The 12,054-nt window shown below is 43.7% G+C and overlaps 1 protein-coding gene across 1 annotated transcript; it reads left to right on the top strand.

The window, feature by feature from the left end:
• Window positions 1-752: 752 nt before the first annotated feature.
• LOC114056381 (Ig heavy chain Mem5-like) lies at window positions 753-9,537 on the top strand. The gene is given in 7 exon segments (XM_027881556.1): window positions 753-964; window positions 2,424-2,743; window positions 7,094-7,194; window positions 7,740-8,020; window positions 8,663-8,725; window positions 9,180-9,294; window positions 9,459-9,537. Coding segments are annotated over 7 exon segments (1,005 nt in total). The 5' UTR covers window positions 753-918.
• The last annotated feature ends 2,517 nt before the right edge of the window (window positions 9,538-12,054 follow it).

The raw sequence follows: 12,054 nt of genomic DNA, 5'->3' as shown, positions 1-12,054 counted from the left end.
GAGAATCTTCCTCCAGCAGTGAGATTTCCTCTGTCCTCTCACACCAGATTTTTAAGCCTCTCTGCCTCGTTCATCTCCCCTTGGAGCCTGCAGGTAGTGTCCTCAGCTCTTTTGCTCCTGGGCAGAGGGTCCAATAGCTCCATCAGACCCAGGAGCCTACCCCAACTCAACAGCAGAGCACTAGCCTTTCTTGAGGTGTTTTCATAGCTCCAGGGCTGACAGCTCCTGGAATACTGCAGGGTGCCCCCTGGGGTGTGTAGGTTGAAGCAGACTGACATATTTACTGAATGTTCCTCTTTGAACATTGAAGACACTGCATTAGTAAGAGTGATTTGTTCTCCAGAACTTGGTATTCTTTGGGAGAAGGACATTTTCTCCTACCTCAGCTCCTATCCCTGACCTATTGCCAGGCAGGACACCTCAGCAGTGACAGGCAGGGGTTGTATCCCCTCATGTAAAGCAGCTGAAGGAGGGAGGATACCACTCCGAAGGAGAAGATCCTCTCCACAGTGTGGAGTTGTCCCCTCCCAGCCACCGCATGACCATAGTCATCTCCAGGGCCACAGTTCCTTACAGGAGGTTCAGAGATAAGAGGGTAAGGAGCACTGGGGAGTAAAGAGAAGTCCCTACATTTCCAGTGCAGGCTGAGCAGTACAAAAAAGCAAATGTGGTTTCCTGCCCCACCCGGGGCAGCAGTGACGTGTGTACCCAACTACCCCATGTACAAAGTACCTGCAGCTACAAAATGCCAAGAAAAGGCTACAAGTCTGCCTGGAGCTGCAAGGAGCCTTCAGTGCTGGAAGGACAGGGCATTTCTCTGCTGATCCAAAGAGAGGAACGTGTGAGCCCTTCTCAGCCCCTCAATATTACTTTCCTAATTCTTGGTGCACCACGGAAATTCCTCTGGGGAAGCCTGCAATGCTCCTCTGGATGCTGGTCATCATCTTTTCTGCACTCCCTACAGGTGAGAGCTCTCACAGACAAGGTGGAGGGGCTGGGGGAGGGGTGTTTCCCCCTGCCTGGGACCTGTATAATTCCCAAAATACTTTGTCCTTTCCTGGCCTCCCATAGGATGTGTGGAGGTTGGAGGATCAATAAAAGGATGGATGTCTGATATAGCCCTGCAGTACCTCACTGCCAGGCACAGAAGAGAGGTCCACCAGTCCCAGGGCTAGAAGGGATGGGAGCCAGGCTGGGCCTCTGTGACCTAGGCAGACCTGAGCTCTGCCCTGCCACGGTAACCTGACCCATCTCTGCAGGCTCCCAGAGAATGCACTGTCCTGCTGGACTTGGGAAGTGGGGAAAACCAGGCTGTAGCTGGAGGAGAAGGAGCAGGAGATGGTTCTGATGTAGTCAGGTCTCGCCTTGCTAAAAACTGCAGGAGGTAAGGCAGGTCCCAAGAGGGGTCTCAGGAACACAGGGCCATTTCTCTGTCCAGCCCATGGACAGAGAAAGGTTGTGTCAGGGAATGGGAACATCTTTGGAGCTTTAACTTTCCTCTGTAAAAGGGAGAGGAACAGGCTGTTAGCACTCTAGCGTTCTCCTTTCCCCCTACCAAACACCCTGTCCCTGCTTGAATGTGCTGCTTATGGTGGTGGGGAGCAATCCTGAGAGTGTGACACAATAGGTGAAAGTGATGGGGGGGCAGGAGGGCTTTGAGCACCCTACACCTATCCTCTTGTTGCTGTGACTGTGGCCATGTGCCTTGGCAGGTGTAAGCTCTCAGGTGTGTCTGGTTACAGGTGGAGAGGGGCTGACAGTACCCAGGGGCTCATTGCATCTCTCCTGTACCACATCTCCTACATCAGCCACAGTTCTTCCACACTGCAGTGTGGGGCTGCTGTGGACACACAAGCCACCGCCTCTAAAAGCAGCTCACCTCTAGTTTTGTGCATCCTGCACCCTCAGGACTCCAAGGAGCTGCGCAGTCTCACTCTGAGCAGCCTTTGTATTTTCTAGGGGAAGGACATTTCTTGGGAAGGTTTAAGAGCCCTAAGAGAAGGCCAAAAAACTTCTATCCCTCTGGTGCTCATAGGCAACTGGCAAACCAATTCCCTGTGTGTCCATGTCCAGCCTGTTCTCTGCACCCTCTATGTATGGGGATATGTGTTCAAGCATAGCTGGTGAAAGGAGCAGATGAGCTGGAAGGGCTGGGGACTTCTTGCTCTCCTTCTACCAAGCTTCTGGATTCATATTTAAAGATACAGCATGTTAACAAGCAGTTACACAGGGTTTTGTGAGTTTCCTACCTCAGTAGTTCTTTGATCTGTGGTGTCTAGACAAACCACTGCCTCCAGGCATAAGTTATGGAACTAAAGGCCAAAATTCTGGATTTGTGCACCCTACAACCCCAGGATGGACTATTGCACACATGAGCTTTCTCACAGCCACTCAAATCTCACACCTGCCCTATGTCTTTCCAGGTACCCTCTCCAACATTAAGATGGTGGCATCTGGTCCTAAGGTGGGGAAGGTCTCCAGCTCATTCTCACTCACCTGCACTGTAAAGGGAACACCTCTGGACAGCCCTCGATATGATTGGAATTGTGTCCGTCAGACCCCAGGAGGGCACCTGCAATTTGTAGGCTGGATCTACCCTTTTGGGAATAACACAGGCTATGCCCTAACCTTCCAAGGCCGAGTTACCCTTTCTGCAGATAAAATCAAAAGCAAGGTCTCGCTGCAGCTGCATTCCCTTACAGCCTCGGACACAGCCACCTACTTCTGTGCCAGGCAGCACACAGTGATTCCATTGAAGGGAGAGGAAGTACAAAAATGGGGAGGTACTGCAGTGGTGGCAGATCCCTTTCTCAGAATGACAGTTGCCTGGACTTGCTCTAGGAAATATCAGTGAGACTTGGGATTGATAAACGTGGCCTCACTGCCTCTGAGTACAGGGGAAGAATCACGTCCTTGGTCCTTCCGGTCACACTGTTCCTGATACAGGCCAGGATGCCTTTGGCCTTCTTGGCCACCTGGGCACACCACTGGCTCATGCTCAGCTTCCTGTTGATCTAAACTCCAAGGCCCCTTTCTGTCTGGCTGCTCTCCAGCCACTCTGGGCCCAGCCTGTAGCATTGCAGGGGGTTGTTATGGCCAAAGTAAGGGACGTGGCACTTGGCCTCGTTGAACCTCATCCTGTTGGAATCAGCCCAACTCTCCAGTCTGTCCAGGTCCCCCTGAAGAGCCCTCCTGCCTTCCAGCAGATCAACACTCTCCCTAACTTGGTGTCATCTGAAAATTTGCTAATGATACACTCAATCCCCTCATCCAGATCATCAGTAAAGATATTAAACAGAACTGGGCCCAACACTGATCCCTGAGGGACACCACCAGTGACCAGCCACCAACCATTTACCACAACTCTCTAAGGAATCACTAAGGAATTGTAATGTCTGTCATGGTGAGAAGAGGTTGGGACAACCAGATGGTTCAGCCTGGTGGAAAGGTTGATTGGGAAGTGGGGGATCTTCTCTGTATAAATACCTGACAGAGGGAAGTAAAGAGGATTACATCAAACTCTTCCAAGTGGCACCCAGGGACAAGAGCAAATGGGCACAAAGTGAAATGCAGAAAATTCCACTTAAACAAAGCAAAATATTTTTCACATCCTGAACCTGGGCAGGTCACTCCTGAGAATGACTGAGCACTGGAACAATCTCCCTGGAGAAGTTGTGGAGTCTTCATATTCAAAACTCAAGTAGACATAGTCCTTAGTTACCTGCTTTATCTAACCTTACTTTGAGGAGGTGTTTGGGAGTTAACAGTCTTCTAACATCCTATCCATTCTCATCCATTCTTTAATTCCCTCTTTCTGGGTCACCACTCCTTTCCACCACAACCCCTCAACCTCCACCCAGAATCCACACAGAAAAAGAGCGAATGATACCAATGAAAATTAACCTCTGAAGAATTTGTGTATCAGAGACTATTTTTTCCTAGAGCATGAAAATATTAGAGATACAAATAATTTTAGGTACAGAGTAATCTTAATGCATTAGGAAATAATCCGACTATGTCTGGTTCTTGACATTCTTAAGAAAGTATCCTCCCTTAAATCTCTAGAATTTTATTTAGAATATATCTGAAATCAAGTAATTTGTGTTAAGGTCTCTTACAATCCAAATTGATCCATATTCAGTGTCACCAACTGTGGGCAATATTTCAGCAAGAGTTGTATTATTACCTTAATCTACCATAAAGATGATGCTGGCAATGCTTTTATTAATAACTGTATTTGCTGTGTGGTTTGATTTTCCAGCAACAAAAGGGCAGAGGAAGAAAAAATGCAGCATTCAAAAGACATCAAAGAAGAGGTGTCACCTGGCATTGAAATGAAAAGATGGTTTTTGTATGACTATTCACTGCTGTGTGGTCTAGGTGACACAGTGGTTAAAGGAGACTGAATCACCCAGCAAAAACTGACTTCTGGAAAAGCCTGAAGATTCAACCTACCCCACTTCCTCACAGCATCATCCTGCCCTAGACAGCTGCATCCCGAAGAACACATCTGATTCTGACTGGGGTTCAAGCTATGGGGTGATCACTATATGCCACACTCAAATACAGATGTTGGTTTCTAGATCATTTGATTTTGAACATACTCTTACCGCCTGCAGTTCAGCAGATTCATGTTTTTACTTGACACAGTTTAGAAGTTTCTACATTTTACACATGGTGTCCCCTCTACTCCATTGCAGAGAAATAACTGGTTCTAGAATTTTTCGCTTCCTAAGCTACTTAAGAGAGACAAAACAGTTTGGTCAATTGCACTTGCTGCATGACTCTCTTCACAACATTCAGATGATGTCCTCAAATGCAGACCCTCAAAGCTAGATAAGAAGACTTTAGCTCCACGTGGGAGGTCTGGTTTTCCCTGACCAGATCATGACCCTATACTCTATTACTGAGCATCACCATTGAAATGGGTCCCTCTATCTTCATATCAGCTCACAGCAAACAGTGCCCTTCTATCCACCAGCCTCAATCTAGTGTTACAGCTCTCCTACCCTTCCTGCCTTTTCCACATCTGTTTCTCTTTCTGCTCAATGATTTAAGAGATCATGCATTCATTCCCTCTTCAACCGCATGATTAGTGTTTTCCTCCATGGCCCAGATCATGATCTCCTTTTTTTGCCCATGACAGCAGCAGTTTCTTCCCATTCATTATATCTTCACGGACCACTGCAAGGAACACTGTCTGAGTTTCTGACAGTCTCAGTGTACTTCACTATCAGAGCAAATCTAAGTTAGTGCACTCTTCTTAAACACCTTCATGAGCTATAGATTAGATTGTTGCAGAATCTCTATTGCTGCTAAACACTTAGGAAACTTAGAGCCTGCCTGGAGTCACTCAGGCAACTCATAGCTTCTGGGAAGAGAGGAGAGCCCATCCACTCTGGGACCATTTCCATTGTGGCCTCTTCATGCCCTGGTCAGCCTGGTCCCCTCCCACCTCCTTTCTGGGGTATATTTGTTAACCCTCAAGGCTAACTTTCAGCACTACTTTAGTGGAGGACCAGACCAGTACTTTTGCACCTTTTTCCCTTGCTGACACTGTCACTTGGGTAGAAAAATCCTATACTAGCTCACAATTGCCTTATAATCTCCCGCCACATATAAATTTTTTTTTCAGGATTTTAATATATTTCCCTTCTTTCTGCCCTTCTCCTGCTTGATAGCAGTTAGAGATTGGTATTAAATTGTATTTCCTTGGTACACCACCTGTACCCAGGTTTTCTTCTTCCTTATAAGCTGTTAACATGAGTTTAGCTTACTGCTGCTACCTCAGGGTAAGAGAACCACTACATGTCTATTTTCAAGGATTGTTGTTTAAGCACTGTCTGGGGTGGGGGAAGAGGTGCCCATGCACTTACCCTACTGCAAATACCACGTGATTCCTGTTTTAATTAAAGGTAATTTGCTTGTATCATGTGGCTGTGTTTATATCCTTGCATTGCAAAATTATCTTTTATAGCATCTTCAAAAAGTCAGCCAAGATTTCACCACCACAGTTTCCCTTCTATCACTGAAGTGGCAGCTGCTTTGCTGTCCAGCCTACATATGAGGCTGGATTTATCTTTGCTTGCATTTAATGTTCCACCCAAGTCCTTAGTTTCAGATGGTACTAAGGATGCAGAACTTACCCATTGTGCAGGATTTGATTAATCCCCTTTGCACCATTCAGAGCAAAATCCTTGTTAATAACTCCTCCCATGGAACAATATACCTCTGCCTAATAAAGAGTAATAATTTCTTTTTCACTTTTAAAAATACCAAAAGCAGAATAAAGACTTCGTGAGGCAGCAAATGATCCTCACACTGGCCCATGAGAAAGATGACAACTTGAAAACCCCAGATGGAATGTATTCCTTTTCTTTCTGGGCAACAAAATCAGAGCATAGAGAATACAAAAACAACATCAAAAAACCCCCACATCTGTAACTCTGAAGAGTTTTGATAATTGCTGTAGAATAATACTCAAACTTTTCTCATTAGACTAAAATCTGAGCCTTACCAGACTAACATTATAATACTTCATTATAATCTTAGAGGTGTCAAGCAGGTTCAAATCTCCTTTTTTCTTTCCACCTTTGGGTCCCTATTTTAAAGTCCATGTGATTTCTTATGTGGTATATAGGGCATATGACTCCAAATCTCACATCACTGTACAGGAAAAGGGAAGGAAGCAGCACTTTTTGTAACTCAGTATATCACTGTGCTGAGAACTTGGGGTAGCTCACAGTGGCACAAATGTCCTAAAGTCTCATTCAAAAACCTGAGACTGCCAAAGGAGCAATGTATTTTGAAGAAAGAACGAATGGGAAAAGGAAATACATTAAAGAAGATAACTGCAGAATTCCTAGGAGTACTTATTCTGGAAGTATATTGCTTATTGAGGTAATAGAAACCTTCTCTAAGGGTTTTAAAAGCTTTGGCCTGGATCAAGTTCTTGAAAATCACTCTACAATGAAATTATTGTTTTCTATGCTCAGGATTTTGCTGATTTTTCGAGCACTTTCATGGCTGTCCATATATGGATCATTTGAACAAACTCTGGCATTTTCTTGTCTGGTTTTATACACTTTCAGAGTGTGGTGAGGAAGGTGGGTTTATTTGATTATGTGCAAACAGTGTGGCAACAGACAAGCTTGTATTTGGAACAGGAACCACTTTTTCAGTTCAGCCAAGTAAGTTCCACTTCTCTTACTAATAATGTGTTTCTGAAGTCTTCTCTCCTTATGTGCTATTGTTAAGCCTTTTAGTATCATCCAGTGAACCATTTTTGGGTAATTAGAAAAGAACACCAAAACCTTTCAATATGTATCATACATATCAAGCATATTAAGCTACTCTTGAAGTAAATAGCCTTCTTAGTATCTAAATTTTTTAAAAGAAAAATTATTATGATAATTTCTGTTGTATTCTTAAAACTTTCCTCCCTCATTTCAAGGTCCCTCAGTTAAATGTGTGTGTGTGTGTGTGTGTGCGCGTGTGTGTGTGTGAGGACAAGCTTAGGAGTCCAAGAGATTTATAAGCTCCAATGAAAATCCCTTATACTCCCTTTCCATCTTTGATCTCCTCTGTGGTAAACAGAAATTAAAAATAAACATAGAAAGACACTCAGCTATCAGGGGACAGATGTGGCTGGACTGTATCTGAACTACAGATGATTTAGCTTCAGAAAACATGCAGAAAAATGAAATCATCACAAAACAAAGCTTCTTTTTTTCAGAGAGTCTAAAAGAATCTGCCCCAGAAGTCATTGTACTCAAATCAAAGAAGCCTAAACAACGTGACAACAAACTGAACATGGCTTGTTTGGCAAGGTCTTTCTACCCTGAGAACATCAGCCTTGATGTGCCTGAGAGTATTGTTTTGTATGACCTGAAGGCACCTCTGGTCACATCTGTGGGTATGTACAGCACCATGAAGGTCGTTGGAGTGGAGCCAGATGCAGAGGTGATCTGCAAGGCTACGCACAAAGGAAACAGGAGTAAAGCCAGCACAATTCTGCCAGGTACAGTGCTGTTGTCCAAATGCCACCTGACTCTGGAAGATGTATCTTCCATGATTTTTTCCTGCCCTCTGAGAATCTAGCAAGGAAAAGTGCAGTCAGAAAGATATTTAGGCACTTAGTTAGGTGAAGACAAGATATTTAAAAGCACATAGCATTTGTGACCTTAATTGAACTATTAAAGCACAACAAACAACTAAACTAATCTAAATTTTTCTCATTCCAAAAAAGAATAAACATAACCCTTTAATATTTGTTGGTCTAACTTTATCTAAAACAACATAGTTGAAGGGAAATGGGTACACATGCCTGCTAGAAGAAAGCTTGAAATACTGTCCTTGAAAACACAAAATAAAAAAAGGACATATGATTGTTTAATTTGGTTGTTTAAATTTGATCACTTTTTAAACTATTGTTTTCCTTCAAAAGGGAGAGAAAAGTAAAACTCAACAATCCTGAGGGGGGGGTTCTGCAATCACATCTAGAAAGCTGATTTTTCTCTTCAAGTTAATAATTAATTAATTACTTGCCATCTGATTCTCCAATACTGCTTAACTACTGCTGACAAAAGAGCTATAGGTATATTTTGTATAATTCTTGTTTTGCATAGTTTGGATACAATTTATAGTGTGTATCATTTGACAGAAGAGAAAACTGAAGAATTTGGAACAGCTAATGATTGCAGCATTACAGATGCTTCTAAAAGAGGTGAGTTGCCTGAAGAAACATCAGAGCACAGTTACTTTATTGGGGATTCAGCAAGAATACAGGAACGTGCACTGCCTTTGATACAGAAATGTCTGAATTGGAGATACTTATTAAGCAATGAGCTGAACCTTTCTGGAGACTCAATATCAAAACATAAACAATTGCTTTCTCTGGTGCAGAAATCTCAGAATTGGAAATAATTATTTAGAAATAACCTGCTCCTTCAGGTTAACAGACTAGATAGCTGACAAATTTCCATGGGATAAAACAGCAATTGGAAGTCCTTTCTCCTCTCTTCCCTGCACTTACTCCGTTCCTCTCTCATATTTCCCTTAGTTCCTGCATCCCTCATCCAGCTTCGATGTGTGGATTTTCCTTCTTTTTTGGGGGCTGAGTGGGGCAGGGTGGGGATAATATCAAGATGACACTTTCTTCCCTCTTCTTCTTCTTAAAGCAAATGCCAAGATGGAGAAAATGAACACGCTTTTCATGGCTGTTTTGGGGTTGAGAGTCTTGCTGGCAAAAACCATCATCTTCAATGCTCTCATGAGTATCAAGCTGTTCCTCTTCTGAGGTAGGAAGCACATCATTCAGTCCTGGGAACACAGGAGGCAAGATCAAAGAGTGGCCATTTTCATCCTTCTGTAACCCCACAAGGAATGACATTACTTCAGCTGTTCCTGTTTCCACTGAAAGAGTTAATTTATCCTCCAAATTTCACCTTATCCCCAAATCAGGCTAATCCACAGCATCTCAGGTTCTATTAGAAATTTGCTGGTTGTTTCCAGTGGCAAAGCACAAAGTCTGGATAAATGTCCAAATCAGAAAGAATATAAAGGGAGAATCCCAAAAGTCAGCAAAGGCAAAAAGAGGGGCAGGAAAAGAAGGAAGGAAAATTATAAAGATCAGGTAGCAAAATGACCAAAAAGCATTTGGCTACTCCATTGCAGATTAACAGGAGCTCAGTGCCACTGCATTAAATGTGAATAAGAATTTAAAACAAACATTGTTTGCTCTTTCAGGTACTGGATGAGCCAGGAATGGGCCGAATAAGAGCAGGAAAGAACACACAATGGGATAACACTGTGTGTCAGCTTTACTACCCATAAACATCTGAAGAATCAGCAAACTCCCCCATTTCTGTAGATCTGTGAGTCTCTTCACTTCATCAAGGTGCTCTTTAGTGAACACCATCTAGAATCCTTCTTAGACAGATAATGCTGCTGAATTCTTGTCTAGCTTAGAATCGTTAATAGAACAATTTCTGGTGTTCCTTATTTCCCTCATCCCTCTGTTGAGTAGGAACAATTAGCTCTCCTACTCCTGGATCCATTGCACTGATGCATCCAAATTGCTTAGATAGTTTTGAAAACTTTACCTGTATACTTAGTATGCTTTAAAAATACCATCTCTGGTCATATTACTTTGTTGTCTACAGAAGTAATGATCTTCTGCTCAGGGATCCCAGGCACAGGGGGAGAACTGTATAATTTCAATTTTTAGAGGATTTTATCAGTGGCAATTTTCCAGAGCAGGTCCAGATATCATTTGGACCTAAAGGAATTCACTTCAGACAGGTGTGGAGTTTTCATTTCCATTACCATTTTCATTTCCATTTCTTCTTTTAAGCATTTTTCTCTTTTTTTAAGTATATGGTACCTGAATTTTAGGTTTCCTTAATATGCACCAAAATAAAGTTTTATTATGCTTGATTTTCACTGTGCCATTTCTTCTGAAAGTTGGATGAAAAGCTTTGAAATTTCACTGTCCTATCCAGTGACCACTGAGAACTAAAAAATTACTTATTACAGTCTAGATTTCCTTTTTATTAAATTTGTCTTCCCTGGGCTTTCCACAGGGAAAGACTCCTTAGCCCATTTAAAAGATTTCAGGACACCTATTGGGTTTAAATGAATTTTAATTATTCATGGCCCTTTCAAATTAATCAGGCTCAAAATTTTGGATCATAACAATAAGAGAGACAGGTCTAAAGAGAAAAGGTGAGAGAACAGGCTGCTGATTTGCCACGCACCAATACTGGGAAGGGGCCAACAGGAAACACTGGGGTGTTCTGATAAATCACCCAACCGTTGGCTGGCAGTCACGAAAACCCAACAATGACTTCTGTCTCCCAGGCCGCAAGCTGTGAGGATGCTGTGGTTAAAACACACTGACTTTATCAGGCTACTCAAGACAAATACCCCTTGCTTTTAAATATGCGTTAACCACTTTCCAGATGGCAGGGCCCACAGCCTTTCTCAGGTGCTGATTGAACCACTGTTAACTCCAAAAAAGCCCCCAGAAGGGTGCATGGTGAAATCTATTTAGCTAAATTTGACAAATTTAGTTCAAACTCTCCCTACAGAAGTTGTGACATTTCTGTGGTGAAACCACTGTCTCTAGGTCCTGCAGCTCTGCGGTTGGGTCTCAGGAGCGCATACTTAGTCTGGAAAACCATGTCAGTCTTGTTATTGTTTCCTAGGCATCCCAAGAGCCAGATGGACATGTGGAGCAAGCTGACAGCAAATCTCTCTTGAGACAGCCCCCTTCCTGTCCCAGTTTAAACAGGCCATGCCTCATCTCTGTGGTCTGAGTGACTCAACCACAAAACCAGGCTGCTCTCACAGTTCCCTTCTTCTACTCTGTTGCTCCCTTTCCACCCTGGCTCCTGAGCCTGAGCTGATTTCTCTGTGGGTAGTGCCTAATACCTGTATTTCCTTCTCTGGGACGAAGGAGGCAGAAAACATGCTGGTTCAGTGCAAGGACTCGTAGGGAGAGAGGCATCCATGGGAACCAGAGAGTTCCCACTGCAGTACCCATCTCCCTGCAGACATGGACAGGTAACTCCAGACAAGGCCAAAGCTTGGTGTTTCCTGTGCCCCAGAGGCAATGGATAGAAAGGTGGGATATGCTGTTGGAGCAGACCCTGCTCCACCAGGACCATGACATTTCCTCTTCCCAGCTCTTCTGTTTCTTCACTTGGATTTTCCCTGGGGCTGTGGTGTGCCAGCACAGACAGCCAGTGCCACCCTTAGTCCCTCAGTGCCCAGGACTGGACACAGAGAAAATAATAGGAATATGGAAATCCCTGCACTAGGAGCTTGTGGTGCTCTGGATTAAATCTTGTATTTATAATTTTAAAATTGTGAGTGAGGTGAGGGGTGGGGTCTGTGGAGTGACAGCAGGGAGGGGTGGGAATGGGTGGGACTGTGGCTATAAAAGGAGTGGGCAGGGTGGTGCCACAGTCAGTTTTTGGGGTCACAGGGAGAAATCCAGTACTGCATTTGCTGGTCTTGGAACTGGACCCAGGTCCTGTGATTTGAGGCTCA

This window comes from Empidonax traillii, unplaced genomic scaffold (genome assembly GCF_003031625.1).
Source record: "Empidonax traillii isolate 1590-97213 ecotype Southwest subspecies unplaced genomic scaffold, ASM303162v1 scaffold90:size2128546, whole genome shotgun sequence".
NCBI classification, from domain to species: domain Eukaryota; kingdom Metazoa; phylum Chordata; class Aves; order Passeriformes; family Tyrannidae; genus Empidonax; species Empidonax traillii.
This window is presented reverse-complemented; position numbering and strand designations above follow the sequence as displayed.